Source organism: Mirounga angustirostris, unplaced genomic scaffold (genome assembly GCF_029215605.1).
Source record: "Mirounga angustirostris isolate CCGP_5_RB_7025 unplaced genomic scaffold, mMirAng1.0.hap1 SCAF_7, whole genome shotgun sequence".
Taxonomy (NCBI): domain Eukaryota; kingdom Metazoa; phylum Chordata; class Mammalia; order Carnivora; family Phocidae; genus Mirounga; species Mirounga angustirostris.
The window spans coordinates 5,286,241-5,299,767 of NW_026991715.1; the positions used below are offsets into that span (position 1 = coordinate 5,286,241).

General features: G+C 39.2%; 1 protein-coding gene across 1 annotated transcript; it reads right to left on the reverse strand.

Annotated features, from left to right (window-relative positions):
* Positions 1 to 1,229: 1,229 nt before the first annotated feature.
* Positions 1,230 to 13,325, reverse strand: LOC135365304 (olfactory receptor 2T8-like). The gene is made up of 5 exons (XM_064595638.1): positions 13,166 to 13,325; positions 12,168 to 12,954; positions 6,685 to 6,692; positions 6,279 to 6,336; positions 1,230 to 1,326 (listed from the first exon to the last, which is right to left on the reverse strand). The coding sequence occupies exons 1-5, from the start codon at positions 13,323 to 13,325 to the stop codon at positions 1,230 to 1,232; spliced, it is 1,110 nt and encodes a 369-aa protein (XP_064451708.1).
* Positions 13,326 to 13,527: the final 202 nt, after the last annotated feature.

Here is a 13,527-nt window from a genome sequence, read left to right on the forward strand (position 1 = left end):
AAATTAGTGATATAGAAGAACAAATGATGGAAAATAAAGAAGCTGAGAAAAAGATAAACAACTACTGGATCACGAGGGCAGAATTCGAGAGATAAGTGATACCATAAGACGAAACAACATTAGAATAATTGGGATGCCAGGAGAAGAAGAAAGAGAGAGAGGGACAAATTATAGTAGAGAACTTCCCTAATTTGGGGAAGGAAACAGGAATCAAAATCCAGGGGGCACAGAGAACCCCTCTCAAAATCAATAAAAATAGGTCAAACCCTGACATCTAATAGTAACACTTAGGAGTCTCAGAGACAAAGAGAAAATCCTGAAAGCAGCTCGGGAGAAGAGATCTGTAACCTACAATGGTTGAAACATTAGATTGGCAACAGACCTATCCATAGAGACCTCGCAGGCCAGAAAGGACATACATGATATATTCAGAGCACTAAATGAGAAAAATATGCAGCCAAGAATACTATATCCACCTAAGCTGCCATTGAAAATAGAGGAGAGGTAAAAAGCTTCCAGGACAAACAAAAACTAAAGGAATTAGCAAAGACAAAACCAGCGTACAAAAAATATTGAAAGGGGTCCTCTAAGCAAAGAGAGAGCCTAAAAGCAACATAGACCGGAAAGGAACACAGACAATTACAATAACAGTCACCTTATAGGCAATACAATGGCACTAAATTCCTATCTTTCAATAGTTACCCTGAATGTCAATGGGCTAAATGCCCTAATCAAAAGACACAGGCTATCAGATTGGATAAAAAAAAAAAAAACAAGACCCATCAATATGCTGTCTACAAGAGTCTTATTTTAGACGCAAACACCACCAGACAGAATGTGATGGGTGGAGAACCACTTGTTATGCTAGTGGACATGAGAAGAAATGTGGAGTAGCCATCCTTATATCAAACATACTAGATAGTAAACCAGAGTATAATAATGATACAGAAGGACAGTATATCATAATAAAGGGGTCTAGGCCACAAAAAGATCTAACAATTTTAAATATTGATGCCCCTAACTTGGGAACACCCAAATATATAAACCAATTAATAACAAAACTAAAGAAAAACTTTGAAAATAATGCAATAATTCGAAGGGACTTTAACACCCCAATCACAGCAATGCACAGATCATCTAAGCAGACCACCGAGGAAACAGGGCTTTGCATGTCATACTGGACCAGATGGCCTTAACAGAAATGTTGAGAGCACTTCATCCTAAAACAATTAGTAGTAGTAGTAGTAGTAGTAGTAGTAGTAGTAGTAGTAGTAGTAGTAGTAGTAGTAGTATTTCAGCTGCTGAGCTAGGTCAGACAGCTTTGGTCTGAGGGCATGTGTTCCAAGGACTGGCACTGTGTCCAATGATGAGGCGAGTCCATCTCCCAGTACTTACTTGTTTCATAAAACTCCCTCTCTGCCAGGAGTCTGGAGTCATTGTACACATTTTGCACATCGGGTCAGATGGATATTCAATCATTCATGGTCCCTGTGCTGAGCTGGGTTGGAGGGCTCCAAAGTAGTAGGGTGCTCAGTGCACCGTCAGGATGTGGACTCAGCTTTCCTGTGCTGAGCCGTGTTCTGAACCCAGAGGTGTGGGGCCCAGGTGGCGGAGAATCCTTGGTGCTCTGATTTCCAGTGTCCCGCTCCCATATGAGAAATGGGAATGTGCCCCTGAGTAGCCAGGCCATACTCACAGTGTGAAACTGGTCTAGGAGTTGCCAGGTGCATGGCAGGAGGTGTGGGCAAGTGGCTTGCCATGGGCAGGCACAGAGAAGTGGGCAGAGAATTTGAGGAATAGCAGGAAGAGCTGTGGCCAGGGCCATTTCTCTCCTTAGTGCAGCTTCAGTCTTTGTGAGGCTTTTATAACAGCCCTGGGGCATCACAATGCCTTCTTGTGATGTCACAACTATGTCCTGGCCAATCACCAGGACATTCTCAGGTTGTCCCCATTGGAGTGGCCAGTCACCAGGAAGCTCAGATTGCCAACGATCTATGGATTTCTCAGTGTCCCTGCTGACATCATTGTCTGGAAGCCATGTTTTAAAAGAAAGCAGATTAACTTTCCTTCAAGATGAAAAAATCATATTTGGGATGTATTCCTAGTGAAGTTCATGGTGAGGGAGAAAGGACTTCACCAGTAGAAAGCTAAATGTGTCACTCATTGTCACCATTCACTAAAACGCAGACACCAATATTAATGAACACATGGGTCATTAAGACCTCAGGAAACGTCACACTTCAGGGGTAAGTTGATAACATGGCAGTCGGGTAGATGCTACTCTCACTTCCTCCATCAAAGCTTAAGTAAAAGTGCAGAAAATGGGAGATATTATGTTTGGTATATCTTCGCACAATAAACCTAAAACTAGAAAGGATAAAGCTTTGTCAGAAGTCATTACCTGCTTGACAAAACAACATTCAGCTCTCATAGAAGGGGGGGGTGACAAAATCCAGCCTGTCATGAAGTTCACAGTCTTCATGTCCAGAATCCAACGAGAAAGATCAAGTGGGAGGAGTTAAGACTTATCTCCTCCCTCAAATACAGCTACAGTGTTATCAGATCATTCTGAACACCCAGGACATCAATCAAGTATCTGGGAAAGCAAGTGCTGCAGGTCTACAAGTAGAAAAGTGACCACCATTTGGAAAGTAGGAGGTATGGAGACGTGAATCTGGTGTGACATAGCTGAGGATACAGGGGAGGGAAGGGGGGCTTGAGGAGGATACAGCAAAGTTTTATAAGCAGCGGAGCACAAAATGGTAACATTTAGAAGTTTGCTCTTTTGGCGGTGTTTGTGGTTTAAAGGTGCTTAGTTGGGGAAGCCAGGTGGAATCCTGGGTGTGACAGAGTGGTCTCAGGATCCCTGGAGTCTCATGAAAATGGCAGGTGCCTGAGTGTGACAGAGTTCCCAGACTTCTAAAAGTTAAAAATAGAGCTACCTTACGACCCAGCTTTAGGAACGGGAACCCTGCCTGAGAACAGTGAGTCTAGCTGCCAGCTTTCTGCTTTGTATTGCCATAAACTGCTAACCGATTCATGGTTGTGCGATTGATTTCCTGACATAGGGTGGCCAAAGGCAGCAGCATGGGAGATCCTCCACAAGAGGAACCACATGAATCCATGCTGAACATTTGGAGTTTTGGAACTCAGTCCCATGCCTGAGCTAAAAATGCTTGGACACAGGTAGGGTGAACATATGGTTTTGATGGTAACCAGGAAAACAGAGAGATGGATCACAAAGAATGAGAGTTGGACTTCTTTGCTGCTTTGGATGCCTTATATTTCGTTTTGTTGTCTGATTGCTGAGGCTAGCACTTCCTGTACTATGTTGAACAGCAGTGGTGAGAGTGGACATGCCTGCCGTGTTCTTGCACATAGGGGAAAATCTCTGTTTTGCTCTTTTGAGGGTCACATTTACTTTGGGTCTTTCCTATATGGCCTTTACGATGTTATGTTTCCCCTCCCTTTACATGGTGGAGTTTTTTTCATGAAACGATGCTGTATTTTGTGGAATGCTTTTTCTGCATCTATTGAGAGGGTCCTGTGGTTCTTGTCCTTTCTTTTTTATGTGGTGTTTCATATTGATTTGCAGAGGTTGAACCACCCTTGCAGCCCAGGAATAAATCCCACTTGGTCGTGGTAAATAATCCTTTAACTGTGTTGGATCCTATTGGCCGTATCTTGGTGAGAATATATGCATCCTTGTTCTACAGGGATACTGGTCTGTAAGTCTCCTTTTAATGGTGGTCCTTGTCTGGTTTTGGGATCAAGGTAATGCTGGCCTCATAGAATGACTCTGGTATTTTCCTTCCATTTCTATTTTTTGTAATAGTTTCAGAAATATATGTATTAATTCTTCTTTAAATGTTTGGTAGAATTCCCCTAGGAAGCCATCTGGCCCTGGACACTCGTGTGTTGGGAGATTTTTGATAATTAATTGAATACTTTTTACTGGTTTGGGGTCTGTTCAGGTTTTCTATAACTTCCTGATTCAGTTTTGGTAGTTTATGTTTCTAGGAATGTATCCATGTCTTCCAGATTGCCCAATTTGTTGAGATATAATTGGTCATATTTTCTTATATCTGTTTGCATTTATTGGGTGTTCGTTGTGAGCTCTCCTCTTTCATTTAGGTGTTTATTTATTTGGGTCCTTTCCCTTTTCTTTTGATAAGTCTTACTTGAGCTTTAGCAATCTTATTAATTCTTTCAAAGAACCAGCTCCTAATTTCATTGATCTGTTCTACTGTTTTTTTGTTTTGTTTTGTTTTAATTTCTTTATCATTGATTTCTGCTCTAATCTTTATTATTTCTCATTTCCTGCTGGATTTAGACTTTATTTTTTATTTTTTCTCCACGTTCTCTAGGTGTAAGCTTAGGTTGTGCATTTGATACTTTTCTTGTTTCTTGAGGGGGGCCTGTATTGCTATATACTTCCCTCAAACCACTGTCATTGCTGCATCCCAATTATTCTCGACTGTCATGTTTTCATTTCCATTTTCTTCCATATTTCCATTTTCTTCCATGTATTTTTTAAATTCTTTATGTGCGTTTCACCCATTAATTCTGCAGTAGGACGTTTTTAACCTCCATGTGTGTGTGGTCCTTCTATTTTTTCTTGTGTTTTACTTTAAGTTTCATCACCTTGTGGTCTGAAAATATGCATGGCACGATCTCAAACTTTTTCAAGAAGTTGTAGCCTGACTTACGACCAAGTATGTAATCCATTCTGGGGAATGTTCCATGTGTACACAAGAAGAATGTAATTTCTGCTGCTTTAGGATGAAATGCTCTGAATAAGTCTTGAATATATATCTAGTAATATATCTATCTAGTAAGTGCAGTTGGTCCAGGGTGTCAGTCAAAGCCCTTGTATCCTTGGCGATCTTCTGCTTAGATAATTCATCCATTGCCATGAGTACACTGTTAATGTCCACCACTATTATTGTATTATTATCAGTGAGATTCTTTAAGGTGATTATTAATTAATTTATACATTTGACTGCTCCTAAGTTATGGGCATCAGTATTTACATTTGTTAGATCTTCTGGTTGGATGACCCTTTTATGATGATATATTGTCCTCCTACATATCTTTTAATCTTTGTTTTAAAATCTGTTTCTTCTGGCATAAAATTCCAGCTTTCTTTTGATGTCCATTAGCATGATAATTGGTTCTCACCCCCTCATTTTTAAATCTAGAGGTGTCTTAGTATCTAAAATGAATCTCTTATAGACAGTATATTGATGAGTGTTTTTTTTTTTTTGTATAACATTTTTTTAATCCATTCTGACACCTTCTGTCTTTTGATTGGACCATTTTATTCATTTATATTTATAGTAATTATTGAAATATATGAATTTAGTGCCATCGTGTTACTTGTAATGTTGCTGTACCTGTGCATTTTCTCTGTTCCTTTCTGGTCTTTGTTACTTTCGGGATCTCTTTCTGGTCTATGTGTCCCCTTTAATATTTCTTGCAGGGCTGAGTTGGTGTACATGAATTCCTTTAATTTTGTTTATCTGAAAACAGCCTCGCTGGATATAGTATTCTTGGCTGCATATTTTTCCAATGTAGCACATTGATTATGCCAGTCCTTTCTGGCCTGCCAGGTCTCTGTGGACAGGCTGCTACCAGCCTTATCTGTCAACCTTTGTAGTTTCAGAACATCTTGTCCCAAGCTGCTTTTAGGATTTTCTCTTTATCTTTAAAATTTGCAATTTTCACTATAGTATGTCGTGGTGTTGACTTCTTTTTGTTGATTTTGAGGGGAGTTCTCTGTGCCTCTTGGCTTGAATGCCTGTTTGTCTTCTTGCTTTAAGGAAGTTCTGAACTTTAATTTGTTCGAATAAACCTTCTGCCCCCTTTGCCTACTCCTCTTCTGGGACTCCTTCAATACAGATATTATTTCACTTATGGAGTTGCTGAGTTCCCTATGTCTACCTTCATGATCTAATAGTCGTCTTTCCTATTTCAGTCGTGCTAGTACGCATATTCAGCTTCCTTATTTTCCATAACTTTTGTCTTCTGTATCACTGATTTCCTCTTCTGTTTCATTCATCCTCATTTTTATGGCCTGCACATGAGACTGCATCTCCGTAACAGCATTTTTATTTTCGGCCTGACTAGATTTTAGAATTTTATGTTTACAGTCAGGGATTCTCTTGCGTCTTCTATGCTTTTTTCCAATCCAGCTAGTATTTTTATAATCTTGGTTTGGAGTTCTAGTTCAGATATCTTATATCTGTATTGACTAAATCTGTGGCTACGAGCACTACCTCCTTTCTCTTGTGTTAAATTCCTCCATCTCCTCAAATTCACAACCTAAACTTATATCTAAAGGACATAGAAAAGGAACAGCACATAAAGCCTATAGCAAGCAGAAGAAGGGAAAGATTTGGATCACAGATATATGATATAGAGAAAAAGAAATCAAAATAGTAGAACAGATCAATGAAACTAAGCTGGTTCTTTCAAAGAATTAATAAAACAGATAAATACCAAAGCAGAATTCTCAAAATGAAAGAGAAAGGAATCAAATAAGCAAAATCATGAATGAAAGAGGAGAGATCACAAACACCACCACAGAAACACAAACAATTTTAAGAGAATATTATGAACACTTATATGCCAACAAACTGGTCAACCTGGAAGAAATGAATAAATTCTTAGAAACATGCATACTATCAAGACTGAAAGAGGAAGAAATAGGCAATTTGAACAATCCAAAACCCACAAAGAAGTTGATTCAGTAATCAGAAATGTCCCAAAAAACAAAAGTCAAGGGCCAAATGGCTTCCTAGGGGAATTCTACCAGACATTTATAGAATAAGTTAATACCTTATTCTTCTCAAACTGCTCCAAAAATTAGACATGGAAGGAAAACTTCCAAATTCATTCTATGAGTGCAGCATTACCCTGTCACCAAAACTAATTGACTAAACTAAAAAAAGAACAGGTCATTACCCCTGATGACTGTGCATGCAGATATTCTCAGTAAGATACTAGCAAATCAAACCCAACAGTCCATTAAAAGAATTACTCACCATGAGCAAGTGAGACTTATTCCTGGGCTGCAAGGGTGGTCAATATTCAGAAATCTATCAAAGTGATACAGCAAATTAATAAAAGAAAGGGTAAGAACCATATGATCCTTTCAGTAGGTGCAGAAAACAAAACAAAACATTTGAAAAAGTAGAGCATCCATTTTATGTAAAAGGCTTCAACAAAGTTGGGATAGATGGAACAAAAGTCAACACAGCAAAAGCCATATATAAATATCCATGGCCAATATCATCCCCAGAATGGGAAAACTGAGAGCTTTTCCATTACAGTCAGGAATAAGACTGGGAAGTCCACTGTCACCAATATTATTTAACATAGTACTGGAGATCCTAGACTTAACAATCAGGCAACAAAAAGAAAATTACAAACAAAATACAAAACATCCAAATTGGCAAGAAACATGTTCAACTTTCAGTATATGCAGATGACATGATAGTCTATGTATAAAACTTAAACGACCCTACCATCAAATTGCTGGGCTGATAAATATGTTCAGCAGTGTTGCAGGATATAAAACCAATATGCAGAAATCTGTTGCATTTCCAGTAATGAAGCAGCAGAAAGAGAAATCAAGGAATCAGTCTCATTTACAATAGCACCAAACCCAAGATACCTAGGAATAAACCTAACCAAAGAGGTAGAGATTTCTACACTGAAAACTATAGAACACTTAAAGAAATTGAAGAGGACAAAAAGAAATGGAAAACCACTCCAGGCTAATGGATTGGAAGAATATGGTTAAAATGTCTATACTACCATGACCAATCTACACATTCACTGCAGTCCCTTTCAAAAACGAGCAGCATTTTTCACAGAACTAGAACAGGTAAGCCTAAAATTTGTATAGAACCACAAAAGACTCTGATAGCCAAAATAATTCTGAAAGAGAAAAACAAAACTGGAAGAATTACGTTTCCAGATTTTAAGCTCTATTACAAAGCTGTAGTCATTGAGATAGTATTGTACTGGTGTTTAAACAGACACATAGATCAATGGGACAGACTAGAGAACCAAGAAATGGACCCTGGACCAATCTTCAACACATCGTGAAAAAAAAATATCCGGTGGAGAAAGAAGACAGTCTCTTCCACAAATGATGTTGGGACAACTGGATTGCATGATGGCAGAAGAATGAAAGTGGACCATTTTCCTAAACCATACACAAAAATAAATTCTAAATAGTTGAAAGACCTAAATGTAAGACAGGAAATCATCCAAAACCTAGAGGAGAACAAAGGCAGTCACTTCTTTGCCATGAGTCATAGAAATTTATCATGAAATATGTCTCCTGAGGCAAGGAACCTAAAGCAAAAGGAACTATTGGGACTTCATCAAGGTAAAAGCTTCTGCACCCTAAAAGAAACAATCAGTACAACTAATGGCAACCTACAGAATGGGAGAAGGTATTTGCAAATGTCTTAACAGATGAAGAATTATCATCCAAAGTCCATAAAGAACTTAACAAACTCAGGACCCCAAAATTTAATTTTCCAGTGAAGAAATGGGCAGAAGATATGAACAGACATTCTTCCAAAGAAAACATACAGAGAGCTAACAGACAGATGAAAATACTCACAAGAGCATTCAACTTCATGTAAATACAAGTCAAAATCAAGATGCGATACCCCCTCACAACTTTCAGAATGGCTAAAATTAACAAAACAGGAAACAACAGATGTTGGCGATGATGTGGAGCTAGAGGAAGCCCTGACACTCTTTGTGGGAATGCAAACTGGTGCAGCTACTCTGGAAAACAGTATGGAGGTGCGGCAAAAAGTTAAAAATTGCACTACCCAATGACACAACTATTGTACTGCTAGGTATTTAGCTGAAGGACACAAAAATACTTATTCCTAAGGGCACATGCATCCCCATGTTGATAGTAGTATTATCAACAAGAGTGGCATTATAGAAAGAGACCAAATGTCTATCAACTGATAAATTTGCAAAGATGTTACATAACACAGTCACCAAAAGAATGAAATCTTGCCATTTCCGATGAAGTCAACAGAACATGAGTGTGTTATGCTAATGAAATTATGTCGGTCAGAGAAAGGCAAATACCATATGGTGTCACTCACATGTGAAATTTAAAAACAAAACAGATAAACAGAGGGGTATTAAACTACCACACGAACATCAACAACATCAACAACAGCAAAAGGGGGTGGGAGGATGGGTTAGCCTGGTGGTGGGTATTGAGGAGGGCACGTTCTGCATGGAGCACTGGGTGTTATGCACAAACAGTGAATCATGGAACACTTCATCTAAAGCTAATGATGTAATGTATGGGGATTAACATAAGAATTTTATTCTAACATTTCAGTTTCAAGGACCTGGCATTCTCTTTGGGACAAAATCTTGTACTTATCAATATGGAACAGCATTTTTTAAAAAAACCTTGAATATATATAGATATGTGCTTTTGTTTGAGATGATGTGAGATAATCACAGATATAGGCTCAGTAGTTCATTCAGATGTTAAAATTCATATTTTAAGAATTTTGGCAAGAGACCATTTAAATTTGATATTCTTCATTTTAAATGTGCCACTTCCTTAGAATCAAAATATATAGGGTATAGGTCCTTCTTTTTAAAAAAAAATTTTTTTTGTATCCTGCCACATTACTGAATCACTGGATGAGTGCTAGTAATTTGGGGGTGGAGTCTTCTGGGTTTTCCACATAAAGTATCATGTCATCTGCGAAAAAGAGAGTTTGACTTCTTCTTTGCCAATTTGAATACCTTTTATTTCTTTTTGTTTTCTGATTGCTGTTGCTAGGACTTCTAGTACTATGTTGAATAACAGTGGTGAGGGTGGGCATCCTTGACGTGTTCTTGATCTTAAGGGAAAGGCTCTCAGCTTTTCCCCATTGAGGATGATATTCGCCGTGGGATTTTCATAGATGGATTTTATGAACTTGAGGAATGTTCCCTCTTTCCCTATACTCTGAAGAAAGGGGAACCCTCTCACACTGTTGGTGGGAATGCAAGTTGGTACAGCCACTTTGGAAAACAGTGTGGAGGTGCCTCAAAAATTTCAAAATAGAGCTACCCTATGACCCAGCAATTGCACTCCTGGGTATTTACCCCAAAGACACAGATGTAGTGAAAAGAAGGGCCATGTGCACCCCAATGTTCGTAGCAGCAATGTCCGCAATAGCCAAACTGTGGAAAGAGCCGAGATGCCCTTCAACAGATGAATGGATAAAGAAGATGTGGTCCATATACACAATGGAATATTACTCAGCCATCAGAAAGGATGAATACCCAACTTTTACATCAATATGGATGGGACTGGAGGAGATTATGCTAAGTGAAATAAGTCAAGTAGGGAAAGTCAATTATCATATGGTTTCACTTATTTGTGGAACATAAGGAATAGCATGGGGGACATTAGGAGAAGGAAGGGAAAAATGAAGGGGGTGACATCAGAGGGAGGGATGAACCATTAGAGACTATGGACTCTGAGAAACAAACCGAGGGTTTTAGAGGGGAAGGGGGTCGGGGGATGGGTTAGCCCGGTGATGGGTATCAAGGAGGGTATGTACTGCATGGAGCACTGGGTGTTATACGAAAACAGTGAATTGTGGATCACCACAACAAAAACAAATGATGTATTGTATGGTGACTAACATAATAAAATAAAATTTTAAAAAAAGACAAATTTTTTTTTTGGAAAATTAATTATCCTAAAACTTGCAACTCAACGGTTGCAGAAAGATTATAAGACTTCTCCCAAGCCATTAGATTTATGTCCCTTATTGAAACACAAAGATGAAACCTTCAGCCTTAGGGCTTTCATTGGGGACAAAGATGATTTCTTATCTATATAAGTCAATAGAAAATATTTATTTTAATCTGTGGGAAAAGGGACTTTTTTATCTTAATTACTATTATGAATAAATTTATTGTCTGTGTTGATTTATGTGGTTAATTCTATCATGTGTGAATTATTGTTTAATTAGTGTTACTTATTTTCAGAGAGAGATGTTCACTTCCACTCTTCATGATTACTGTATGTTTCTTTAAGTAAGTTTTATGTCCATTATGGGTCTTGAACTCATGACCTTGAGATCAACAGTCATATATTTTACTGATTAAGCCAGCCAGTGATCGCTACATATTTAAATGTACACAGGTCAATCTGCTTACCTTGTACATAATGATTTTTAACTCACATATACCCTCAGAAAATCCTCTTCTAGCAAAAATTATGACAATATTTCCTACAAGATTTTTATATATTTTTCATATTCATTTAACTTTATTTGAAATTTATTTTATCAAAATTATATAAAACTGAGATATACATTGCTTTTTTCAAATAAATTATTCACTCTTTAAATAATCCATCCTCAAAATTGCACACACACACACAGAGTTGGTGTTGTTGACACAAAATGAACAAACTTTTTAGAATCTCTAAAAGAAAGGGATTTTTTTTAGTTTTTGTTCTGTTTTTGTTTTTGTTTTTCCAGCCCAGGTTAGGACAACTGCCTGGGATACAGTCTTTACTAAGGATATAAAACATGAAATGTTCAAATCATTAGGTGAAAGGTATTTCAGAAAGTTATAGACCTTATCTTAGGACTGTAAACTTAGGACTTAGTTTATCTGCAGGACTGTCTGACTTCAGTCTCATGGGAACCAGGGAGGTTCTACACTTAGCCATATGCTTGGAATATGCTCCATTTTAGGTTATTTATAAATGAATCAGATGTACAATTGGTGCCAAGGTCAGAAATTGAATTTGCTGACTCTGGTAATGGTTAAAGTTTGGTTTCCTTGAGATCCAATGAGCAGGGCCCATGCACTTTAAAAGTTGAAAATCTCCTTTATTTTATCAATGTCTAGCACATCTTTTACTTACAGTGCCTCAGTCATTTACTCTTATTGCTGAGGTCCAAAGTCCAGAACAAAAATACTATGACAATGGTTGGAAGCAGCACAAATGTAAATTTTAATTAATTTACTAAATATAAAATAAGTATTTTTTAGAACAATGCAAACTAGTCAAGTGAGAGCAAAATGTATTCCTACAACAGCAATTTCATAATGGATCCTGTTTGGCTGCTGCCAGTTTATCCAATTCCTCTCACTATAGACGTCCCAGAAAATGTTTCTCTAGCCATTTTCTCAAAGCCCCCTTGACGTCTTTGTTCCTCACACTGTAGATAAGGGGGTTCAACACAGGTGTGAAGATGGTGTAAGAAGCAGAGACCACCTTGTCATGGGCCACTGAGCAGTAGGATTTGGGCCGCACGTAGATGAGTAGGAGAGGGCCACAGAAGAGCCCCACCACAGCCAGGTGAGAGGAGCAGGTGACAAACGCTTTCTTCTGAGCTGCAGTGGGCCGCATGCGGAGCCCAGCAGCCAAGATGAGACTGTAGGAAGCCAAAAGGAGAGACAGAGGGATCAAGAGCATCAGGAGGCAGCACACATACGTGAAAAACTTTAAAAAGGTAGCGTGGGCACAGGCAAGGTGCGTGAGTGTGGGTGCCTCACAAAAGAAGTGGGTGATTTCTCGAGAATGGCAGTAAGGGAAGCTCAGAGTGGCACCAGGCTGCATCAGCCCATCCACCCCTCCCGGAAGCCAGTAGCCTGTGGTCACGTGCAAGCAGAGCTTCTGATTCATGAGGATGGGGTAGCGCAGGGGGTGACGTATGGCCACATAGCGGTCATAGGCCATGGCCGCTAAGAGGAAGCACTCACCCTCTCCCAGCATGGGAAACAGTAAACTCCGGGCTCCACAGCCAGCAGGAGAGATGGACCTGGTGCCCAGCAGGTAGTTGGTTGCCATTTGGGGGACTATGGTGGAAACCAGCATCATGTCCATGAGGGAGAGCTGGTTAAGCAGGAAGTACATGGGTGTGTGCCGCTGGGGTCCTCATGGATGAACACAATCATGAGGGCATTGCCCATCAGGGAGATGAGGAAGATCATGGGAAACAGTAAAATCCGGGCTCCACAGCCAGCAGGAGAGATGGACCTGGTGCCCATCAGGTAGTTGGTTGCCATTTGGGGGACTATGGTGGAGACCAGCATCATGTCCATGAGGGAGAGCTGGCTAAGCAGGAAGTACATGGGTGTGTGCCGCTGGGGTCCTCATGGATGAGCACAATCATGAGGGCATTGCCCATCAGGGAGATGAGGAAGAGCATGAGCACCATTGAAAAGAGGAACAGATGGGTCTGAGTGTAGTGAAAGAGCCCTAAAAGAATGAAGTTTCTCTCTGTGGTGTCATTTGCATCTTCCATGGCTCAGTTCATGCCTGAAAGGGAAGGAATTATAAGGAGTCAGAGTTGTTTGAAAGGAAGGTTAGGCATTTATTTAAGAAGATGTGGTCAAACGACAGAAAAAAATGAGACTTGGAGGAATAGTTATGTCTTTAATCTTTCACTTTGTGACAGGATATTTGCCTTAGCATCCTATCACACTGCTCTGCTGTTATTACACAGT